Source organism: Homalodisca vitripennis, chromosome 5, assembly GCF_021130785.1.
Source record: "Homalodisca vitripennis isolate AUS2020 chromosome 5, UT_GWSS_2.1, whole genome shotgun sequence".
Taxonomy (NCBI): Eukaryota; Metazoa; Arthropoda; class Insecta; order Hemiptera; family Cicadellidae; genus Homalodisca; species Homalodisca vitripennis.
The window spans coordinates 37,236,617-37,257,713 of NC_060211.1; the positions used below are offsets into that span (position 1 = coordinate 37,236,617).

A 21,097-nucleotide genomic window follows, 5' to 3' on the forward strand; every position below is an offset into this window, starting at 1 on the left:
ATTCGTTCTCATATTATTGTAAAAATAATTTTATTTAGGTAGCCAAAGAGTTTATTTTGGATTTTAAATCATCCTTGAAGTTTTCAATCCACAAAAGCGAAGGGTCTCCAACTGTTTCCGTGGATTAGTGACGCAACGCTGGCAAGCATCGGGCCAGTGAGCGCCAGGCTGGGCCCGGGACGTGCGGGTGTCGAGACAAGGCCACGGTGAGCCAGGGGGGCCTGGAGTACTCAGTCTAGTGCCGCCATCAGCCAGTCACCATGGATAGCACCGACACGGACACTAGGGGAAATGTGGCAGAGTCCCCCTCCACATTCCGCTCCACCCTTTCACAGGTTAGCCAAAAATCATCAGGTTATTCAGTTAAAAAAATGTTAGTAAAAAAATATAAGGCAAAGATTAAAATATGTTTTGCTTTTTTTCTGGCATTACAATAAATTGAGCTTTGTTAAATAAAAAATAATGTGTTATAGATAAATACATAAATATATATATAAATATATACTAAATAAAAATATATATGACAGTATATAACATTTACATATATATACTCGACCCGGATCTCTCACTTGGCGGGTGAGTGCGCCACCACTACACCACAGAGCTCTTACTTTTTAACGATTTTACGGTTCGATTTTTTTGTATCTGGCTATTTTGTCACTATTTATGTGTGTGTGTGTGTGTGTGTGTGTGTGTGTGTGTGTGTGTGTGTGTGTGTGTGTGTGTGTGTGTTTATGTAATTTTAAAGATTCTTGATTTTTGTGCACCAACTTTAGGTATCGAAAACTATCATTTAAAAATATATATTTGGTATCAATCAAAAGCTCTTACTGCTCAATTAACTGGGTACAATGAATATAAATTATATTATAATAACAAGACTTCAAGAACTTTAAAACACGAAGCATTTATCACAAAGACTTCAGACAATTTTTCCCTAGACCGACGCTACGGTCTCCAGTTGGATTTCAGAACGTAGAAAGTCTACAATCATTAGGGTAGAAAGTTGACGAGGGGTAACATTAATTAATTTATGTTTATCAAACTGTAAACATCATCTAAATTACATTTCAAGATGCGCCTATTGTGTGATTTGAAATACAACTGACTTTAGGGCATTACCCTCAGTTTCCAAAATTCCTATGTTAATCCTTTGAGAGTAGTTTTGTTTGGTTTAAAACAACTGATTACTATAACGCACGTGTAGCTCAGGCAACTTTTTGCAATCCACAAACCAGGTTAATTACTCCTTTTTGTTTACGATGGTTTAATCTCGTGTGTATATTTATCTAGGCCATTATTTTTATGACAAACTATATAAAAAGTTGTTTTCCCAGGTTCTCCAATAATATGTTATTTTTGGTAACATAACACAGAAGAAAATTACCTCTCCTACACACCCCGGTGGCTAGGGTGATCTTGGCTGCTTCTCTCTTGTAGTAGGGAAATTTTTAATATATATTACCACAAATTTCAAATAACATTCATGAAAATCTGATTCGTGTTGCTGAAATAACAAATTGTGCAATAACTAGTAACTCTTTTGAATCTTAGGTATTACACTTCTGGTGAATGGAAATACATCTAGGTGAGTTCAACCAGAAAAATATTCAAAAACGGGAAATTCGATTCAAAAAAACTTTTAGTTACATTAAGAAATACATGTTTTACACTTAAAGAGTTAAACCAGAAAACTATTCAAAAAACGGCAAATTCGATTCAAAAAACTTTTAGTTAAATTAAGAAATACATGCTATATACACTTTAAAGTTGTTGCACATATCACGATTAGTTTAATTCCAAGATTCTTATTTTAAAATATGATAAAGTAAAAATTAAATTATATCCCCGGAATATATCCCTTTTTAACATAGTTCAATTTTTTAGTTTTCAAACGGTAAGCTAATTACTATATAATACAAAAATAAAACACAATTCAAATATAATATATATTTTACAAGTACTTTTGTAAAAAAAACATGAAAATGGATTATAAAATATCATCGAGATTGAAAACATTACATTTTTAAATCGTTGTTTGCTCATAGAATGAAATATTAGTCTGGAATGGTCATAGAGGTCTAGGATATAGTTCGGGACTGAAGATACAATCAAAATTTTTTGTATTGCAAATTTTTCCTCAGTATGCGTTAGCAGTAGGGAACTAAACATCTGTCTTAATCATCTTGAATGACACAAAACCTCGCTCTATATATATGCACTCAGAAGTCATTACATAGCATATTTTGCTTTCTACTATCAATATGTCTGTATTTGCTGGTTGCAAAGGCCTGCTTGACATTTTTCAGTACTAATAGTACTTTTTTTTTTTAATAATGATACCCACCATTCTTTAAAATTTAAGATATCTTCATCAGTCGGGGATAGGGTAGTACTTGGTGATGGTTTCAAAGCGATCAATTATGGTCAAGGTCAGAAGGAGTCTGCTACTTCTTGCCCGCCAGACAAATTTTTTATGGTATGTGATGTTCAATTTGTTCAATTTAATATTAAAAATATAAGATTATACCTCATCCTGGTCCTTTCTTTGCTGTGCCATCTGTATATATAAGCAACACACAGTGTGCATCTTTTAGAACACTTATATTAAAAACTATAGCTCCTAAACTCAGGTAAAACATTCTCAAACTGGCATTAAGGGGAGAGGTAGATCTTGAATGAAATCAAGTAATATAGCAGACGTGTCGTTCCTGTTCATTGACTTCAGTCATCTTTTGTAATTTAGAATAAATTTTTGGCACAGGGCGACGATGCTTGTACACCAAAAACTCAGCTACTGCTGCAAGTTACTCTGTTCCATACCGTGCTGGAGATTTTATTTTATGTTCACATCATCAAAATTAGAGCTCAAGACTAATGCGGTTTTCTAAATAAATACGAATATTTTTAAAGTATTCCAAATAATATCCATACGTTGTTTTTCATGTTAGGACGATTTTTCAATTAATATTGTGCATACTGTGCATATTCCGTAATTAACTTCAACCTCATACGAGTACATTATTGCCATCAGAAGAAGTAGAAGATGGATGAATGGGATGGATGGAGTGTGATGGATAATGGAGTCCACCTTCCTGTGAGTGAGGGATTCCTTTCGTCTCCTGTACTCCTCGAATTGAAATGGACACGAAGTGAAACTTGGATTTATTAGAGGTGAATTTATGACTACGAAGTACTCTCTTCCAGTTAATCTCGGTATAATTTATAATATTAAAGAAACTAATAGAAAAGAACATAATAACTGAATAAAACAACATAAATGTAAAGCATAACTTGGAATAATATTATTGAATGCTAGGTCAGTACGTATAGTTACGGATAATAAAGCATGATAATCAATTAGGTAAACTTACAACATACTTATTTAAATTTGATTCATAAATTAGTAAAGCATCCGTTCGACCAATTTACATATTTAGCCCATAAGTATGCCACCGGTGACCTTGACCGAATCACACACGGCGCCCACGCAACATTTCCGCTCCCGCGGCTCCTGTCCGAGAACTAGAACGCAATGCCACGATGTTTGATGTCATCGGGAAGTGCGTTTTCATAGTCGGCAGGAGTACCAGTGAAAGATTTCTTGAAGAAACTGTAACGAGGAGGAAAGACTGACTATAATCCCCTGCAAATATATCGTTCACTGATGTTGCAAATGAAATTATATCTTTCGTATAGATAGGAAGGTATTGCACATTTAGCATGAAGAAGAATAAGGATATGGTATTCACGGAGTTCTTTCAATTTCATTACGGATATCTGTTAATAAAAAGGAGTTACATGATCACTCCGTTTCAAATTAAAAATAAATCTGATGCAATAGGTTTTAGCTCTGTCCGAAAGCTCAACCACCATGTCTCTGTACACTGTCACAGTAATTGACATGTGGAACAATAAGGGTCTTTACCAGCATAGTTTTTACGTCATGGGGTAAAAAATAGAGCAACACTTTGAGGCAGTGAATACCAGCATAGAGCCCTATTACACGTCGCAACGATCTGATGAGTCCAAACATACCAAGTGTTTTGCCTTAATTAGTCCAAGGTCACAATAATTGGGCTTTGTCACAATACTCAAGTTTTGATGTTTATATTCACCATCCACGCAGTCACGAAGTTCTTATTCATAATTAAGATGGTTAAAAAAATTCCTTTCAAAATACAATTGATGTTCTGATGAACTACAAATAATAACGCATTCGAATTAATGAAAAAGAAACAAAAGAGAACAAAAATTCACAATTTCAAACTCTTCCCAGGACTTTTTCATCCCATTCTTGTCTATTATAACTTTTAACGTATTTATTTAAACGTAAAACAACTTCTTTAGGTTTATCAAACTTTGGAGTTTACACACGGTTTTATAGATATATAAAAAACTTAAATAAGTCAGCCGTGGATTCAATCTTTCCATGGAGTTTCCAGATGCAACCATCTTTTTTTGAATATAGTCCTCAAGGTTTGGGATTATTTAAAACAAATAATACTAAGAAAAACACCGTTAGTAAGTTTTTTTTTAATTAGGCCGATTCCCTTTTAAGACTTATTCTGCTTGTCCTCATGGGTCAATGGTTTGTGTGAGGGTCATGCCTAACAGAATAATATGAGTCAGTACAGTACAAGATCAGTGGTAATGGTAAAAACGTTCTACGGTCATACGCAGGGTATTAACCTGCATTATATCTAACTCTAACTCGTTATTTAAGTCGTTGTCTTAAAATATGTAGCCATCATCTCTGACATTCTCATTCACATTATTCGGGTCAACGCCATGCAGTATAATGCAGTACCGTAACTCAATTAATTTACATAAATTTGTAAGTTCCCAGTCCATTATTTAAAACTTATCATTAGCAATAATTGAGGTGATAATTATAAGACTTATATGGTTGCAGTTTTTAGATACAAATTACTAGTGCTCATTAACAGTGTATTATCTTTCAAACATATAATTAATAGTTTGCAAATAATATTAAAAATAAAAATAAGTAAATATTACTGTTTTAAATCTAGTCTTTAAATTCCTTCTGTATTTTCTTATTATAAACGGAGATATTTGTGCAAAATTTCAACAATGTAGTTCAAATTCCCAAATTCGGATATTGTCTTATGGATACGTAATGTAAAACGTTCCACTTTTCCGGCTCACATCCAGGTTACGATTCTCGCACGCCTCAGTCAATAATCCACTTGGATTCTCGCTGTAAAACAAATGTTTTATTTATTTTGGAACAAAAAAATTATTTCTTACGCTTATATTTTTTTTTAAGGATAATGGTAAGCATTCTAATCACTTCACTAGCTTTCCTTCCCAGAACGGGGTTGTAGTACTGAAAAACTGAACTTTAAAAACTACTGTACTTATTTTGATTAAGATCTATACATAAAAGGCATATAGGCCAGATTTATTACAATCAGTTATCAGTACTGTATGCACCTGAGCTCTGCCGTTTTTATTAGTGATTACAAAAAATAAAATAGGTTAATGAGACCCAAAAACTATTAATCTAATTTAAATCACGATTCATTCACTAATGAGCTACCCAAGGCCAAGTGTGAGAGCAGTAAATCCTATTTATCGTCTCTTTAAAAACCTGTGCTGCAATTTAAAAAACTTTATATTTTATCAGAATAAACTTTACAGTTTGCACTATAATTTTAGCTCTAAATTCATCAATAAACTAGTTTTTGTCAATTCACTAATAAGTGTCCTCGATTTCTATCCTTGAATCCTATTAAAATTCTCGATGTTCCACTCCTATAATGTTGTAAAAGTACTTAACGAATGCCTTATAATTAATCAAATGTAATGTTTATGGTGATATTGGTTCGTATCCATGCACTTTAAATGAGTTTAGGATAGTTGTAGGGGCAGGAATTAAATGACGGGCTAATTTCATCATATAGCTCTTTCAGTCTAATCTTAGATTAATATTTGTTTCTTAGAATATTAGGACTACGTTTTAGTTGATATTGATATTCGTCAATGTTCAGAGCAGCTAAATAGAAAATATTTTTTCCATGATGCTCCCTTAAGCACCCCTTAATTAAGTACAAAATAAAATAAATTTAACGTATTTTAATTGTTTTTTTTTTTATATAAGTCTCATGAAAGTTATTTATATGCGTAACTGCTGAGGGCTTTGGAGGTGATAAACTTGACAGTATATATTAATACAAGTTTACATTTTACATACATACTTCCAAATGTAAAGTATTTTCTTTTTGTAATACACTCAATACACGCTAAGTAGGAGTACATTCTGAACAACTATAAGAAATCTCAAAATATGAGTGAGAAAGATTAGTCGTTTTTGTGTCCATGGAAATTTAATTTACTTCTTAGAATACCGTGATGTTTATAGCGTTTAAGAAATGTACAGCTCGCCTGAAGTGTATTTATATCTAGACTAGTAATCATTTACTTTACAAATTGTGCAATAACAACCGTGAGAAATGTCAAATTTACATCATAAAACTAAGGTTTTGTTGTGCAGTACCTTCTCCAATGATGGCATTGATTGGATGATCTCATCCATTGATGAGTTGAAGGCCCCCTAAATCACGCGTTCTTCCTTCTCTCATTCGTCCTAAACAAGGCTCATCCACTGCTGAGCTGTTAACCGAACTCCTCAGGGGTTATTTTGTCTTAGAACTGAATTAAGTCTCTCAACATCTGCGTTCTCTGCCTTGATATACCTGAGTCTTAACAGAAGTGTTATGTTCTCCACGTTTTCATAAATTCCTTCTTACGCTTCATTAAGATTTCATTAGTTGATCAAATTTTAACAAGTCCCCTTATAAACACTCCTTATATTACGATTGTTTTCAAGAGTTTCTTATTTGCTATAACATAATATTAATTTACATTTTTTTTTCTTTTTAATATAAGAAAGGAGAATAACCATTGTAAGAACGAATTCGGTTTAAAATTTTAGAATAAAAAATTTTTTATCAGTATCTACAGTAATATTGCCTAAAGAGCCAACTCTCTATGACTTTTATTTTCGAAGTTAGAGAAATTTACATGTTTAATTCATTACTAAACAATTTTATTTCAACGATAAACTGCATAATCGTTACATATTATTTATGAAATTTGATTATTTACTGAATTGTATATTTTATTGTTAACCAATTAATAGAAAGTAATTATACATTTTTAATTATATTAGCTAACTAACTACATATACAATCAAAACTAATAAGACAATAACAAAGACAATAAGATTATTGTAAATAAATAGCAGTTGCGTACTGTAGAATATCCACTGAATTGTTATAGAACTAACCAAAAAGAGCTCTAGGAATAGCTCCATTTTGGATATTATATTTTATATCACATCAATAATGTATAGTTGTTGACCTTTAGATTGCTTTAGGCAAATCTCAAATTATATTCAACAGATTTTAATGACGTAGCACGATCAACTTCGTCATGTAAAACAGTAGTGGGAGTCCAAAGTTGGGTCAGGTTTGCTCAACTAGTTCTTCTGCCCAGCAAGTCAAGATTGAATATATTCCACATTTAAGACAATGGGTCGAAAATAGGATGGACCTGAACAGTGACTAAACAGAGATGGATAAATGCCTTATGTTATAGTATTTCATTCAATATAGGTGACATATGTGCGTTCTAAATTATCATGTATGATCCAAATATGCAGTGAAGCTCCAGTATTAAAAACTCCCATATAAATTGACGTTTCTTTTGTTTTTTTAATTTTTAGTCCATATATTTTAGAAACCCTAATATTAAAAAAAAGCTCTATTTATAGTCTGTACAATAACTATTCTAAGTTGATAAGCTAGTTTTTAAATATTTTCATTTCATTAATTCTTAGGTTTAAATTAAAAACTGCGCTGCTCAGTAACTTAAAAATAAACACATAAAATTTTAAAAAATTTCTTGTTTAAATTATTTTTGACGCCTAATATGTGTCTTCAATTCAATACGAGTTCCAGGAGAAAGCTGTAATAATCGAAAATCTATATTATTCATTTTTAGTAATACCCGTGGTTGGTAATTTTTTTCATTTTAATATATTCATTTGTATACATACATATATTCCTACAACATATTCACACTACAGTCGTTTGCCAAAATTAACTGTTTTCAATAGTTATGCAGTTCGAATGGTTATTAGTATGTTCCGTTTTCGGAGATTCTGTGTCTGCAAATAGTTTGAAGCCATTGCAGACACGGACAGTTGTCACGTCAATTAGGCCTAGCCAATTAGGCCTAGCCAATTGTGACCACCACTGTACTGTCCGAACAAAAATCCAATCACGTGGGTACAGTGGAGCAACAATTACTGGAGGCCACAAACGGTTAAGCCTACTGGTCGCCACTGTACTGTCCGACCAAAATCCAATCACGCGGGTACAGTGGAGGAAGAATTACTGGCGGCCACAAACGGTTAAGTCTACTGGCCACCACTGTACTGTCCGAACAAAAATCCAATCACGTGGGTACAGTGGAGTAACAATTACTGGAGGCCACAAACGGTTAAGCCAACTGGTCGCCACTGTGACCAAGATATGCTGAGAAGGCTGAGAGAAGAGATTGAGGAGACGGAGGAGAAGATAGTGTTAGGAGTATTTATGGATATAACGGGGGCCTTTGATGGTGCGTGGTGGCCCAGTATAATAGAACAGCTCAGGGTATGGAATTGCCCAAGAAATTAATAAGAATGATAAGAAGTTATTTCTCTGGAAGAAGGCTGAGTTTTCGTGCAATTTAAGACGAAGGTGGGAAAGGTGTTGAAGAGGGGTGCCCCCAGGGATCGGTTCTCGGACCGCTCCTATGGGCGGTACTTTTTGATGGCTTACTCAAACTTGATCTGGGTGAGGGAGTGAACATCTTAGTGTATGCGGATGACGCTCTTGTGCTGGTAAGAGGAAATAGCAGGAAAAAAGGTGGAAGCAAAGACGAAGACAGCAATGGAGAGAACTTTTGGAATGGTTAAAAGAAGGTAAACTGATGTTATCGGAACAAAAGACTGTGGCAGTTGTGTTGAAAGGGAAGATGGAAAGAAGACCGGTGATTGAAGTAGATGGAAAAAGAATAAAAACGGAAACAAAGACGAAGTATCTGGGAGTGGTGATTGAAGAAGGAATGAGATATAAAGAGCACTTAACACAGACAAGACAAAAAGTAATAAATATGATGGGAGTGATAAGAAGGCACCTAAAGGCGGAGAAGGGTCTACCTGATTCGCAAATGATGACTATATATAAAGGTGTGTTTGAACCCGTAATGCTGAATGGTTGCGAACTGTGGGGGGAAAAGATGAAAAAGAAAGATTTAGCAAGAATCAGATCAATGCAAAGGTCGATGATCTTGAGAGCGATCAAAGGGTACTCCACAGTATCGCATGAGGCAGCAAGGGTTGTAGCAAGAATAATACCGATTGATTTAACAATTAAGATCAGAACAGAAACAAGAAGAGTAAAAGAAGAAGGAGGTGATGTGGAAAGAGCGAAGAAAGAGTGGAAAGAGGTGGTGATGGGTGAGTGGCAACAAAGATGGGAGAGAACGGAGAAGGGAAGAGAGACATATAGATATTTCCCGGAGGTAAGAGAAAGACTAAGTATGAAGATAAGTCTCAATCACTATTTGGTTGGTGCAAAGTGTGACAGGACATGGAAATTACAAGGAAAAATTGATGAAGTTCAGATTGAGCGAGACAGATAGATGTAGATGTGGGGAGATAGAGAATGCCTGGTATGTTATAAAAGATTGTGAAAGATACAGAGAGAAAGACAAGAACTAAGAGTAAGAAAATTGCAAGAAAGAAGATTGGATTTTGAGAGAGAGAATTTGGTAAAAAAATTAAGAAGTGAGGAAGTGTTTTAAAGAGATGGTAACTAGAATCGGAAGAAGGAAGGAGAAAGAAGATGATGAAGGAAGATGAATGAAGGAAAGATGAGAAGGAGCAATTGAAACAATTTGAAAGAGATTATAAAATTAAAGAAGCAAAATACTAAATTAAAGAAGAAGAAAGAAGATGATGAAGGAAGATGAATGAAAGAAAGATGAGAAAGAGCAATTGAAACAATTGGAAAGAAATTCTAAATTAAAGAAGCAAAATTCCGATGATCCAGGTACAAAGGGTGTCTGGGGTAGGGGACACGTGGTAGGAGGAAAATGAAGGAAAACTGGGAGAAAAATGAGAAAGAATAAAACGGGTCCGCGTGAAAAGCAGCGCCTCTCGAAATAGGCCTTCGGCCTCGCGGAGAGGGGTGGTGGTGGGGCTGCTGGGCTACGCCCAATAAACCCACTGTACTGTCCGACCAAAATCTAATCACGTGGGTACAGTGGAGGAACAATTACTGGAGGCCACAAACTGTTAAGAGCTTACTGGTCGCCACTGTACTGTCCGAACAAACTCCAATCACGTGGGTACAGTGGTGGAGGAACAATTACTGGCGGCCACAAACAGCGGCTACGTCTAATAGTGACCACAATAATCGTCCGCGTCTGCTGGGGTTTTAAAAGTGAAGTGACCTTGAGCTTTATTCCATTAGAGCAATGTTACACCTCTAATACGTTTACGGCTTTTTTTGCCGTAGAATGATAAAAGGTGTATCATTTCCAAAATATGGTAAAAAAGCATCCAAACAAATTTTAGTTTTTTTTTTTTATTTTTTTCGTATACTGAGTACATTTTTAGCATTTCAGCGATAAAGTGAAAAAGATTTTATATTGTATTCGGCAAAAAATAAAAATATCGATAAGGCTTATGGATGTATAATACGAGTATCGTTAAAATGAGGTTTTTTCCCATATGTAACCATTCCTTTTCAAAACTTTGAACGGTCACCCTAGGTCAATCACGTCGCCGTTTAGAGAACTGCCGCACACGGCTTCATGCTCGGTCTACCTGTGAGGTTAAATTTATCTTCCAGGGTGAAGATATCGAGACTTCCTCCCCTGATGGACAAAAAAGCTATTACGTTGTGTATTAAGGCGTAAAAGATTGAGGGTATACAGGTGTTTGAAGTTGAGTATTGTTCTTATGTGGTTACAATCGTGATCGCCTCCAGTAAAGCCAACACCTAAAAGGACCTTTCGTCATTCCGTTTCCAAGTCCTGAACTGAAAGTGCTACCAGACGCTGCCGCACTGAACTATAGTTGGGAAACACCCGCTGGTGTCGTAATAAGCCGGAGTGCACGAAGTAGACGTATGTAATACACCCACGGGTACGTACAGTCTCGCTGTCTCAGCATACTAACTCCCAGCGACCTTGTGCTTTCTGCAGCATTGTCCGCTTACTTACTAGCTCACGTTATTCTGCAGCATTGTCCGCTTACTTACGAGCTCACGTTATGCTGCAGTGCTGTCAGATAACTGTGTTACGCAATAGTCAGCAGAGAGCAAACGAATCCTGACTATCTATAGAACAAGATAGGAGTACCCAATTTCCTCCCTGAGATGTCCTTTGTACAGGGAGACGGACAGACAATCATGTAGAAAAGAAGTTCTTACAATCACGGCAGACATAATAGAAATTGTTCCAGGCTACTGAGTAGTGAAGAATAGTATGTGCTTCAATTACGCTCAGCCAAATCCCACTGAAGGACATTCACCATTATAGAACACCTACATAGAAATGAAGCATGCAATATTTCTATGAAATCTTTATATATATATATATATCTTGCCTCATGAAAAATTCAGATTTTTTTTCTTCAATAAATTGGTTTCATATCAGTTTTTAAATAATAAAAGGTTACACATCAATATTAATGATATATTTGTTGGAGTACACATTTTGAAATTTCATATGATTGTACTAAGTATTATTTATAAATTTATTACTCAACTGTTTTCTCGTCGTCGCTATCATGGTTACCCATAAGACCAAAAGTATAAATTTTCGTTAACGCTCAGCCAAATCCCATTGAGTGCCATGAATCACCATCAAGCTTAGTGTCACAGATATAACAAATAAAGCTCCATAAAAATATCAAATATATAAATCAGTTCGTTCTTCGCTGATCTATAGAATTCAAGACACTCATCTAATGATCAATTTGCATCTTTAATAAGGATATGGTGATTTTAAAATATTTAATCTTCAGGAAGTTTTTAATTCAAGCATCTGTTTATTCTGTTACCACTCAAAACCCAACCTAACTAATAAAACTCAAGGAAGTTGCACTATATAACAATTAGTTAAAACAACAATGCATCAGTCAATCAGCCTCGTACTCAAATGCACGTGAAATGCATAATTATGCGAAATTCATGAGCTTACAAATTTGATTTGCTGAATAAGGTTAAACTACTTATACTACTAATACTCTATTAATATTTATGAGTATTTTTAAACAATATATATTATACTACAACTCTAGGATTTCTACATATTTTAATCCAGGTATTGTCTTAGTTTAGTAAGTATTAAATTATTGGCTGAGCGTTAGCGAAGCCTATTACTTGAGAATCTGGGAAAAAATAAATTTCTGTTTGTCTGTCATCTGTCTATTTGCATGTTTGTCCGTGCGACATCTCGAGAATAACCTGATTTAAAAATTTCGCATGATACTCCATTTTTATAAAGTCAATATCAAGTTCGATCATAGTGCATACCACTGCATGGGATTTGGCTTAGCTTTAGTGAAGATTTTTAAAACTTTTTATGGGAAACCATGACGAAAACTCAGAAAATCACTAAATATATAAATTTGTAAGGAAACAATGTACAATCATGTGGTATTCTAATATGTAACGCGTATCGCTAGACTTCAAAATTTAGGATCCAACGTGAGCGAATCGAGTTATTCACAGCCTTTATCAGAAAAATAATGGAACACTGTAGTAATTTGTGGTTGTTATACAATCAGACTGGACATAATGGTGCATACAGCGACAACTGAGGAGCCAGTATCGAGTCTTACAAACATTTGTTATTAGGCTGAATTTTAGGAACATATGTTTGGACCACATTCTGAGTTTTATGGGTCTTGAACCAATAGTGAAGTAACGCCAACTTCATGACGTCATATTACTTCGGTTACTTCTCATCGGGGTGTTGCGGTCTGTTCAGTCATACTCTACCTCATTAATCAGTGTGCCGAATGAGGGTTAAGGAACCAGGAGTTTCGGGCATTTGCCATCGTTCAGTGAGACAAAAAGGTCAATAACTAACCTAACACATAACTACAAACCACGCAATCCTGTGACCCCCACAATCACAACACAGTTGTGTATTGTGTACCCTGTTGTGATTAGTGTCGTGTGATCCTGTTTCCTTCACAATTCTGCCATCGTTAAAAACAAACTTCAAACAAAGAAACTAGTGGTCTCTACATCTGGCTTAGCTCAACGCGGCCAACTATGAAAAAATGTCTTTCTTCCTATGTGAAGTTTTGGCAATGATACAGGATGTTGTTTTTCAATTATTTGTTTTTTATTTGAGAACTTTTTTGCTGTTGCTTTTGTAATGCTATTGTTGTTTTCTTACATTAATCGTTGTTAACACGTTTGAAATTTCTATTTTTTATTGCTCTGCGCTCGTATACTCATATTTTCATGTTTTTTCCTTTATATTTCATCTATTTTGTTTTTAATAGTTATATAAATAGTGTAAACGTTTTAATAAATTAATAAAAAGCTTTTTCAACTCAATTGCACATATTACATTTAAACGCTGTGTATGTGATGTATTACGCGGACACACCTTATTTTCTTATTTCCAAATTAACGCACAGTATGAAACGGTTTCATAGGGATTTCTTAAACTGCACGCATATCTTTACTCCATATTTATTGGGTAATATAACATTTGCTATAATCCATGATACGTTATACCATTTACGTTTATTTAAAATGACCTGCAGAATTTAAATACTGCCTCCAAAAATACAGGACTTTCCTTGGAATTTTTACTTTTTTACTTTGGAATTTGACAGTATTTATTGCTATATTTTATGCTTCGTCATACTTTTTAGTCATGACAACAATTTTATATCCAACTACATTAGTTATTAGTAGTAGTTAGTAAGTGCTAAAATTGTATAATCAGATTTGAACTCTTTGTAATGTACTGTTTAATTCTCCATTGGATTAAGCGACAGACAATTTTACTGTTAAAAATGAATTCATAATACAATTAATTCATATCACAATTTTAACACACCGCAAAATTTCTTCATAGTATTAACAGATCCGATCTCGCAGTAACTCTAAAATAAGATTATTGTCAGAATTCACGGGATAGCATTAATAGCACAACACAATAGTCGTCTACGAAATTTACTATTAATTACTTAAAACTGATAATATATCATTTTAGATAGTTGCGCTACTAAACTATGATGCACTTAAGTAGCTACCTACAAGTTATTTGTAAATAGATAAATCACGTAGTCAATTAGTAAAACCAATTAGTACATGTTTCTGTACCCTTCACTTTATTCGGCTTAGTATATTCATATTGATTGATAATATAACATCAATTCACACAGAACTCACAGTGGAAATACAATTACTTTGATAACAATACACCCATCCCATAAATTGGTCTTCGCATGTAATTAATGGCAATAAATTCGTTTATGTCCGACTCAATTATGTGTGAAGCCATTAGTAAGATGAGCGCAGAACTTGATAATTACTGCTATATGGTGTATTGAAATTTACTATTGTTAATTAATGGCCATAATTAACGCGTGGCCCTCGACAAACAAGAGGAGTATGGACGCAGCGATCTATTGTACTGATCGTTCAAGGTCAATATAAGCTATGTATGATCGTGAGATAACGACGCAGTAAGCTACAACAGAGCTGAGTACTGACGATGCATATCACTGTAAAGGGTTGTAAACTACGTCGCCATTACTCATGTTGAACGCTTATGTAAACATTATTCTTCCTTCACTTGTTACGCAAAAAGTTATTTATTCCATCTGAAAAAGCTAAGTTTATTTACTCCCTAACTTTGTTTCCCCGGAAAATGGAATAGAACAACTGTTTTCGTGTTATGTATATTTCAAAGGTAGAAAGGAGTACGCCATACTACGTAGTGTAATACGCTTCGCTGAGGTTGAACGAACAATTTCACGTCTCTAGGTGCGTGCCCTATTACGTCACATGTTAAAATGTAATTTTATTGTAGTCAGTTCGTTTACAAATACAATTATTCAGCGATCTTATTTCAACCATGGTTACCCGTAAGGCCAATGAAAACAAATATGTTCAATGACGCTCAACCAAATCTCATGAAGTAACCATTGAACTCTGTTTATCGTAGTAATCAGTCAGTTGTTTACGAAATATCTTGCGGATAGACAGAAAGAAATTAAAGCTTTCTAGCCCCTCGAGTGACAGCTTTCGTTGACACTCCTTCAAGCGAAAACTTCTCTTTTGACTCATTCAAAAAAATATTGATTTCATATGTGGCATCATCTGAAAAATATCAAACTGGAGGTGTCTTTATTGTTTATAAGGTTATTTATATTCACCAATGGTAGTTTGAATACTGTAAAGATTGGCATGTTTCCCTTGGAAGACTCTCAAAATATTTCAACCCCGTCATCATGAAAATTACACTATAAGCATATAAATTTGTTTTGAAAACACGGTCTTGGTTAAAAATCATTATTGTTGCAATCGATCCAAAAAAAATGTTTGTAAACATATTACATTATAATTCAGGTTAAAAAGATTTTGTACGACCGTCACTCAAAAGCTTACAAGCCGCACATGACTTCACGCTCGGTCAATCCGTGAGGTCAAACTTATCTTTCAGTAAGGAAGAAGTCCAAATTTTGAACGAACCTCATGGTTCTGTCACGTAGCAATTCACAAACTGCCTCACAGAACTGCCGCACATTGACTTCACGCTCGTCCTATCCGTTGAGGTCAAACTTACTTTCAGTAAGGAGAATTCCAAATTTTGAACGAACCTCATGGGTCTGTCACGTACAATTCACAGAACACTGCCGCACATGACTTCACACGCTCGGTCTATCCGTGAGGTCAAACTTAACTTTCAGTAAGGAGAAGTCCAAATGTTGAACGAACCTCATGGGTCTGTCATGTAAGCAATTCACGGGTTGGAACTGCCGCACATGACTTCACGCTCGGTTCTATCCGTGAGGTCAAACTTAACTTTCAGTAAGGAGAAGTCCAAATTTTGAACGAACCTCATGGGTCTGTCACGTAGCAATTCACAGAACTGCCGCCACATGACTTCACGCTTGGTCTAGTCCGTGAGGTAACGCTTAATCTTCCAGTGAGGAGAAATCCGAATTTCCTCTGTTTCGATGCGATCCCAGTGGACAAATCCGAATTATCCTCTGTTTATATACAAAAATATTAATTGTATTTTTAAACAGATCTCCCATAATCTTAATGGCCAAAACTTATAGCCTTTGAGGCTTAACATTTTTCCTTATGGAGATAAAATGAAGATGGCCTCGAATACAGCCAAGCTCTTTAATTCATTTTGATATCTCTTGTAAATAATGCAGCATTAAAGCTCCTACTATTGAGCTCTTTCAAAGGATGTGACTTCTGGTCTATCGGTTAATGACACTGCGCTGTTAATGAGGCTGTATTCACTCACGTAGTCTCCTTAGTTAATAAAAATAAGCTTACAATAATTACCTGAATGTGCATTGTATCAAACTGATTATTTTTTAATGAAGGAAACTGCACTGTTATGTATTATCAGATGAAAACGTGAAACCGACAGTTATATAAAGTGAAAAAGGGTCTATAAGTATTTACGTTTATCAGTAGTCTTACAAGGATATAGTTCTTTAAACATTACAAAATCGTAAAAGTTTTTACTGTTTGTGGGTACTTATCATTATCAAAGGAACTGGATTATACAAACTCAACTATGATGGCTACTGTGTTACCTTCGTGAGGAATTGTTCAACTTTCTTTAAAGAGGTTTTAAAGAAGGAGTTGTAAAGCTAAGGTAGTCAACATCTATGCACTCTCCAGGGAAGCTGTTTTTAACAAGAAGTACAATTTTTTCTCTTATGACAAGAAGAAGCTTATAAAGCGCACTTGGTCCTATAAGAACCTTTGAAGGATCCGTACTGACAGCATATTCAGGATGGGTACGGTTAAGGAGTAGGGGCGCCTACTATCGAGATCCACGAGGAAGAATTAGGGCACTACATCTCAAAGTCATGTCTCCCAGGAATAAAGAGAGGCCAGCTCTAAACCAGCCTCTCCAGTTCAAGTAGGCAGGGGGCGGCACACCCTTGTTGGGGCTAGCAATAACCTCTGAGATTAGGGAACAAACCCCATCAACTCCAACAGTCGTCTCCCATAGTAGACTAGACCTATCGAATTGCCCATGAACCTAATAATCTCGACATTTGCGGATAGTGATGTGCGCTCCTGGGACATCCATAAGGTTGCCCAGATTTAAGTGACACATCGGTTTTTGCTGTGCCCAGTGGTGGGTTTAACTGGGACGTATAGACCAGCCAGAAGTGATATCATCCTGCTGGGTTTTGAAGTACAAATTAACTCTAGTGAGTATAGCTGACTAAACTTTACCTGAGTGAATTCGAGAAGTGATATTGGATGCAAATCAGAATGCGTCTTGGACAAGACATGGAAATTCCCAATCATGAAACGCATGGTGCTGCAACCATGTATGCAGCTGGGGCAGATTAGCAGCGTGTGCACGTCTTCGAAAACAAGTTGGTACCGAGTAGCCTTTCTGAGGCATTCAACACAATGAGATTCTAAGCTACAACAACAAAACTTTGGCGTCTGTTCGGTTTTAATCCTTTGATGTCCTGCACGAAAAAATAAGTCGTAACTGACTCATTAGTCCGGGTCTAAGGGTAAAACACGATGACAAAAATAACTTTGAACGTGATAATTGGCCGAGCGTTAGCAAAGTCTATCAGGGGACTGGAAAATTTCAATTCAGTCCTGTCCAAAAATGAATTGGCTTATAGACTTAATATTGCGTGAAGCTTCATTTTTATAAAAAGAATGGTAAAAGACAATAATAATAATTTTTAATGCAATAAGGAAATGCATAGCAACGTGTACCTCATTGGGCGCACGACGTGATTTACAAAATCCCGATGTGTAGTGTGTGTGAGGGGGCACACATAGTCGTGAACGTGTTACATTAACCCAAGTCTAAACCATTCGTACTCATACAAAACTGCTGAACATGTCACACTCACGCAAACATACAACCCTACTACTCATACACGACTTCAGATCCAGAATCGACTGTTTTTAACACGAAAGACAAAGTCCTATTGACTTTCCATGAATTCTTAAACCCGTATTCCATACTAGAAGATACTTTAATCAAGCTAATATGGCTTTAAATTTGTATTTATTTTGTAAATTCGGGAAGTCTATTAATTAGCTTGGCACTAACTGGACAAGACAGATTCGTTAATACTGTTGTTCAATGCTGTTGGATTTCAAAGTTGTCTCTGCCTCTAGTGATAGTGATAGACATCACGACTTGGACCAAAAGCAAACTTTAACCAACACATCAAGGCCGCCTTCAGGTCATATAGACAGGCTAAAGTCAGCAATTCCTACGTCGTAAATGCATTCCTGCATGACTTTGATTTTAATTTGCAAATAATTCAGACTTACTTATTTTGATGTTAAAAATACTCTTTCCAATTTATACTAGCACATCCGCTCACAGTCCTAAGCAATATTGAGTAAGAGGATGTATCAAGGCAATGCAGGAAATTTTCCAACGTTGTCACTTCAGGTTAACTCATAATCAATATGGATTCCCAAAAACTTCTGGTTTCCTTTAATAGATCACTATCTACAAACACTGAAGGTTGCGTTTGTATTGTTCAATGCTGACTAATTGATTAATTTATTATTTTATTGATGATTGAAATAAAGTGTTTATTGTCCAACCTCCAATAAACGATTATATTATTATGAAATCATTCATATAATGAATTGTCAAAGCATCAAACAGAATGTAATGATAGTCTGTACCAAAACTTACTGTAACTTTTTCCTGGATTAGTAACCTTCTCGGGCTATAAAATTGCTGTTCTTTGTTTCTTCTGACCTCAAAAAAAGATTTGTTCCTTAGACCAAACTATATACCCATGTGTTTTTAGTCCTAGCATCTTTCTATCAATATTTATCGCTCAATACGGATAGCTCAAACCTAATTTTATTTTCAAAGGAATATTTTTTGGGTGCTCATTCCATTGTGATTCGTCAGGTCAAAAAGTCAACTAATCAATCATTCTGTTTCGATCAATAGCTTTAACCGTCAACCTCAACTCATTGAGTATTGACCTTCCTTTCCTATTTTATCAATGTAAAGTGCTGCTATAAAAAGAGAACTGAAAAGGCCCTACATGCTATATTCGTTGTTTGTTTCGACTTGATGATCTTAAATAAAATAAAAATGCCATTATTTCTTAAGCGTTTCTCAGTACAGCTGTTTTTCAGAATAACTTGCGTCAAATGGTATATACCTAATAACTACTTATCAACTAAAATAGCAATAACATACATTGCAACACACAAACTATAACAAAGATCAAATACAGAAATGAAAATTATGTAACGAAATATATAAAAGTTCTAAAAACCTACAAAATAATATAACAAAATCACTACTTAATATGCAAAATATGTTATTAACATCTTAGTTTGTTGCTGTTGTATAATATTTTCATTTTTTTAACATGCTAACAGCATAAGACTTAATGGTGTCAGGGAGGTCATTGTACATACAATGTTGGGCCAAAGTAGTTAAAACTTCTACTCCCGACCTCAAGCAGCACTTGAGGAAAGTGAAGCTTTCGGTCTTGGCGGATGCTGCTTTGAGTGATCTCTTCCCGATACGTTAGTTTGTGTCCAAGATACCGAGGCTCTCTAAGACATAGGACTTAGTGAGAGTCATGCAATTTTTCAGGACCCTGCATACTTCTTCCATTGGTGCCATCCCGACTTTCTTTCTAAAGAGGGACACATGTCCCTGCCGATTCAGGCAAAAAATGAACCTAACGGCCGAGTTCTGCACTCTTTGAATTCTACAAGCATCCCCCCCTCCTGAGATACTATTTTCGTATGCAGGGTAGCGGTAGTAAAACACTGACAATATAAGTGACTGCATGATCTTGATATAGGCCATCGTGGCAATAGTCCAATTTTTCGACCACCATTCACCGAATTAGGATGACAATAAATGCCATTTAGAATCTTTAGATGGTGGACGGGAGTGGGCTCGAACCCGGGACCTTGGGTTCGAGGCCGGCAATCTCCGGTGATTTACGTCGAATTTCTGCCAACAGCACAGGGGCGGGGCCATTACACGTACAGATCGTGGGCCTTAAAACTGAAACATGAGTATTACATACCGAGCCTACCGGAAACCTTGAAATACCAATAAACTTCTTCTGTATCATAAAAACTCCACCTCAATGAATATGCAATGACAAGTAGCCACCGCAATATATCGCTGTGACAGATTCTTATAATTGCTCTAATTTAACTGTTAATTGCTTCTTAACAAGGTGTAGAAAAGGCCGACATATTAGTATTGATGTACTGTACTATGTATTTCACATTACACCTCTTCTGGTACAATTTACCAAAGTAAAACACGTAATATAAACAAAAACATAAACTACAGATAAATAAATTAATAAACATAATATTTTTGAAATGCAAAACATAAAATGATCAAACTGTGGTTGTAAAGATGTGATGAGTGTTCAGATGATTTAAATTAATTATTGAAAATTCAATCCATTAAGAAATTTTTATTTTGTGTCAATTTGATATGCTTGTTCTAAACTTCTTAATATTGATGTATTTGAATTATTATTAATTGTTCGTATTGGAATTGATCTTTTTACATATACAGAATTACAAATGTTTTATCTTCAGATATAGAACATTTTTCATAATGTTTTACATTAATTTTGTGTTTTGAGCAACCTTCCTTGATGCAAACATCAGTATCCAGAAATGTCACTGACTGTTGAAATTTTCCAAGTAAATTTTTAATTGCTATGGAAGGATATATCAATATGAAATTCAATATCTTTAAGAAATCTACTTTTTGTCCGTAACAT

General features: G+C 35.2%; 1 protein-coding gene across 1 annotated transcript in view; it reads left to right on the plus strand.

The window, feature by feature from the left end:
* Window positions 1-200: 200 nt before the first annotated feature.
* The window catches only part of LOC124362005 (facilitated trehalose transporter Tret1-like), a 52,058-nt gene continuing 31,161 nt past the window's right edge, over window positions 201-21,097 (plus strand). The window contains exon 1 of the mRNA XM_046816138.1: window positions 201-335. Coding sequence (XP_046672094.1) covers window positions 261-335 — 75 coding nt within the window. The 5' untranslated portion in view covers window positions 201-260. The remainder of the gene's footprint in view (window positions 336-21,097) is intronic.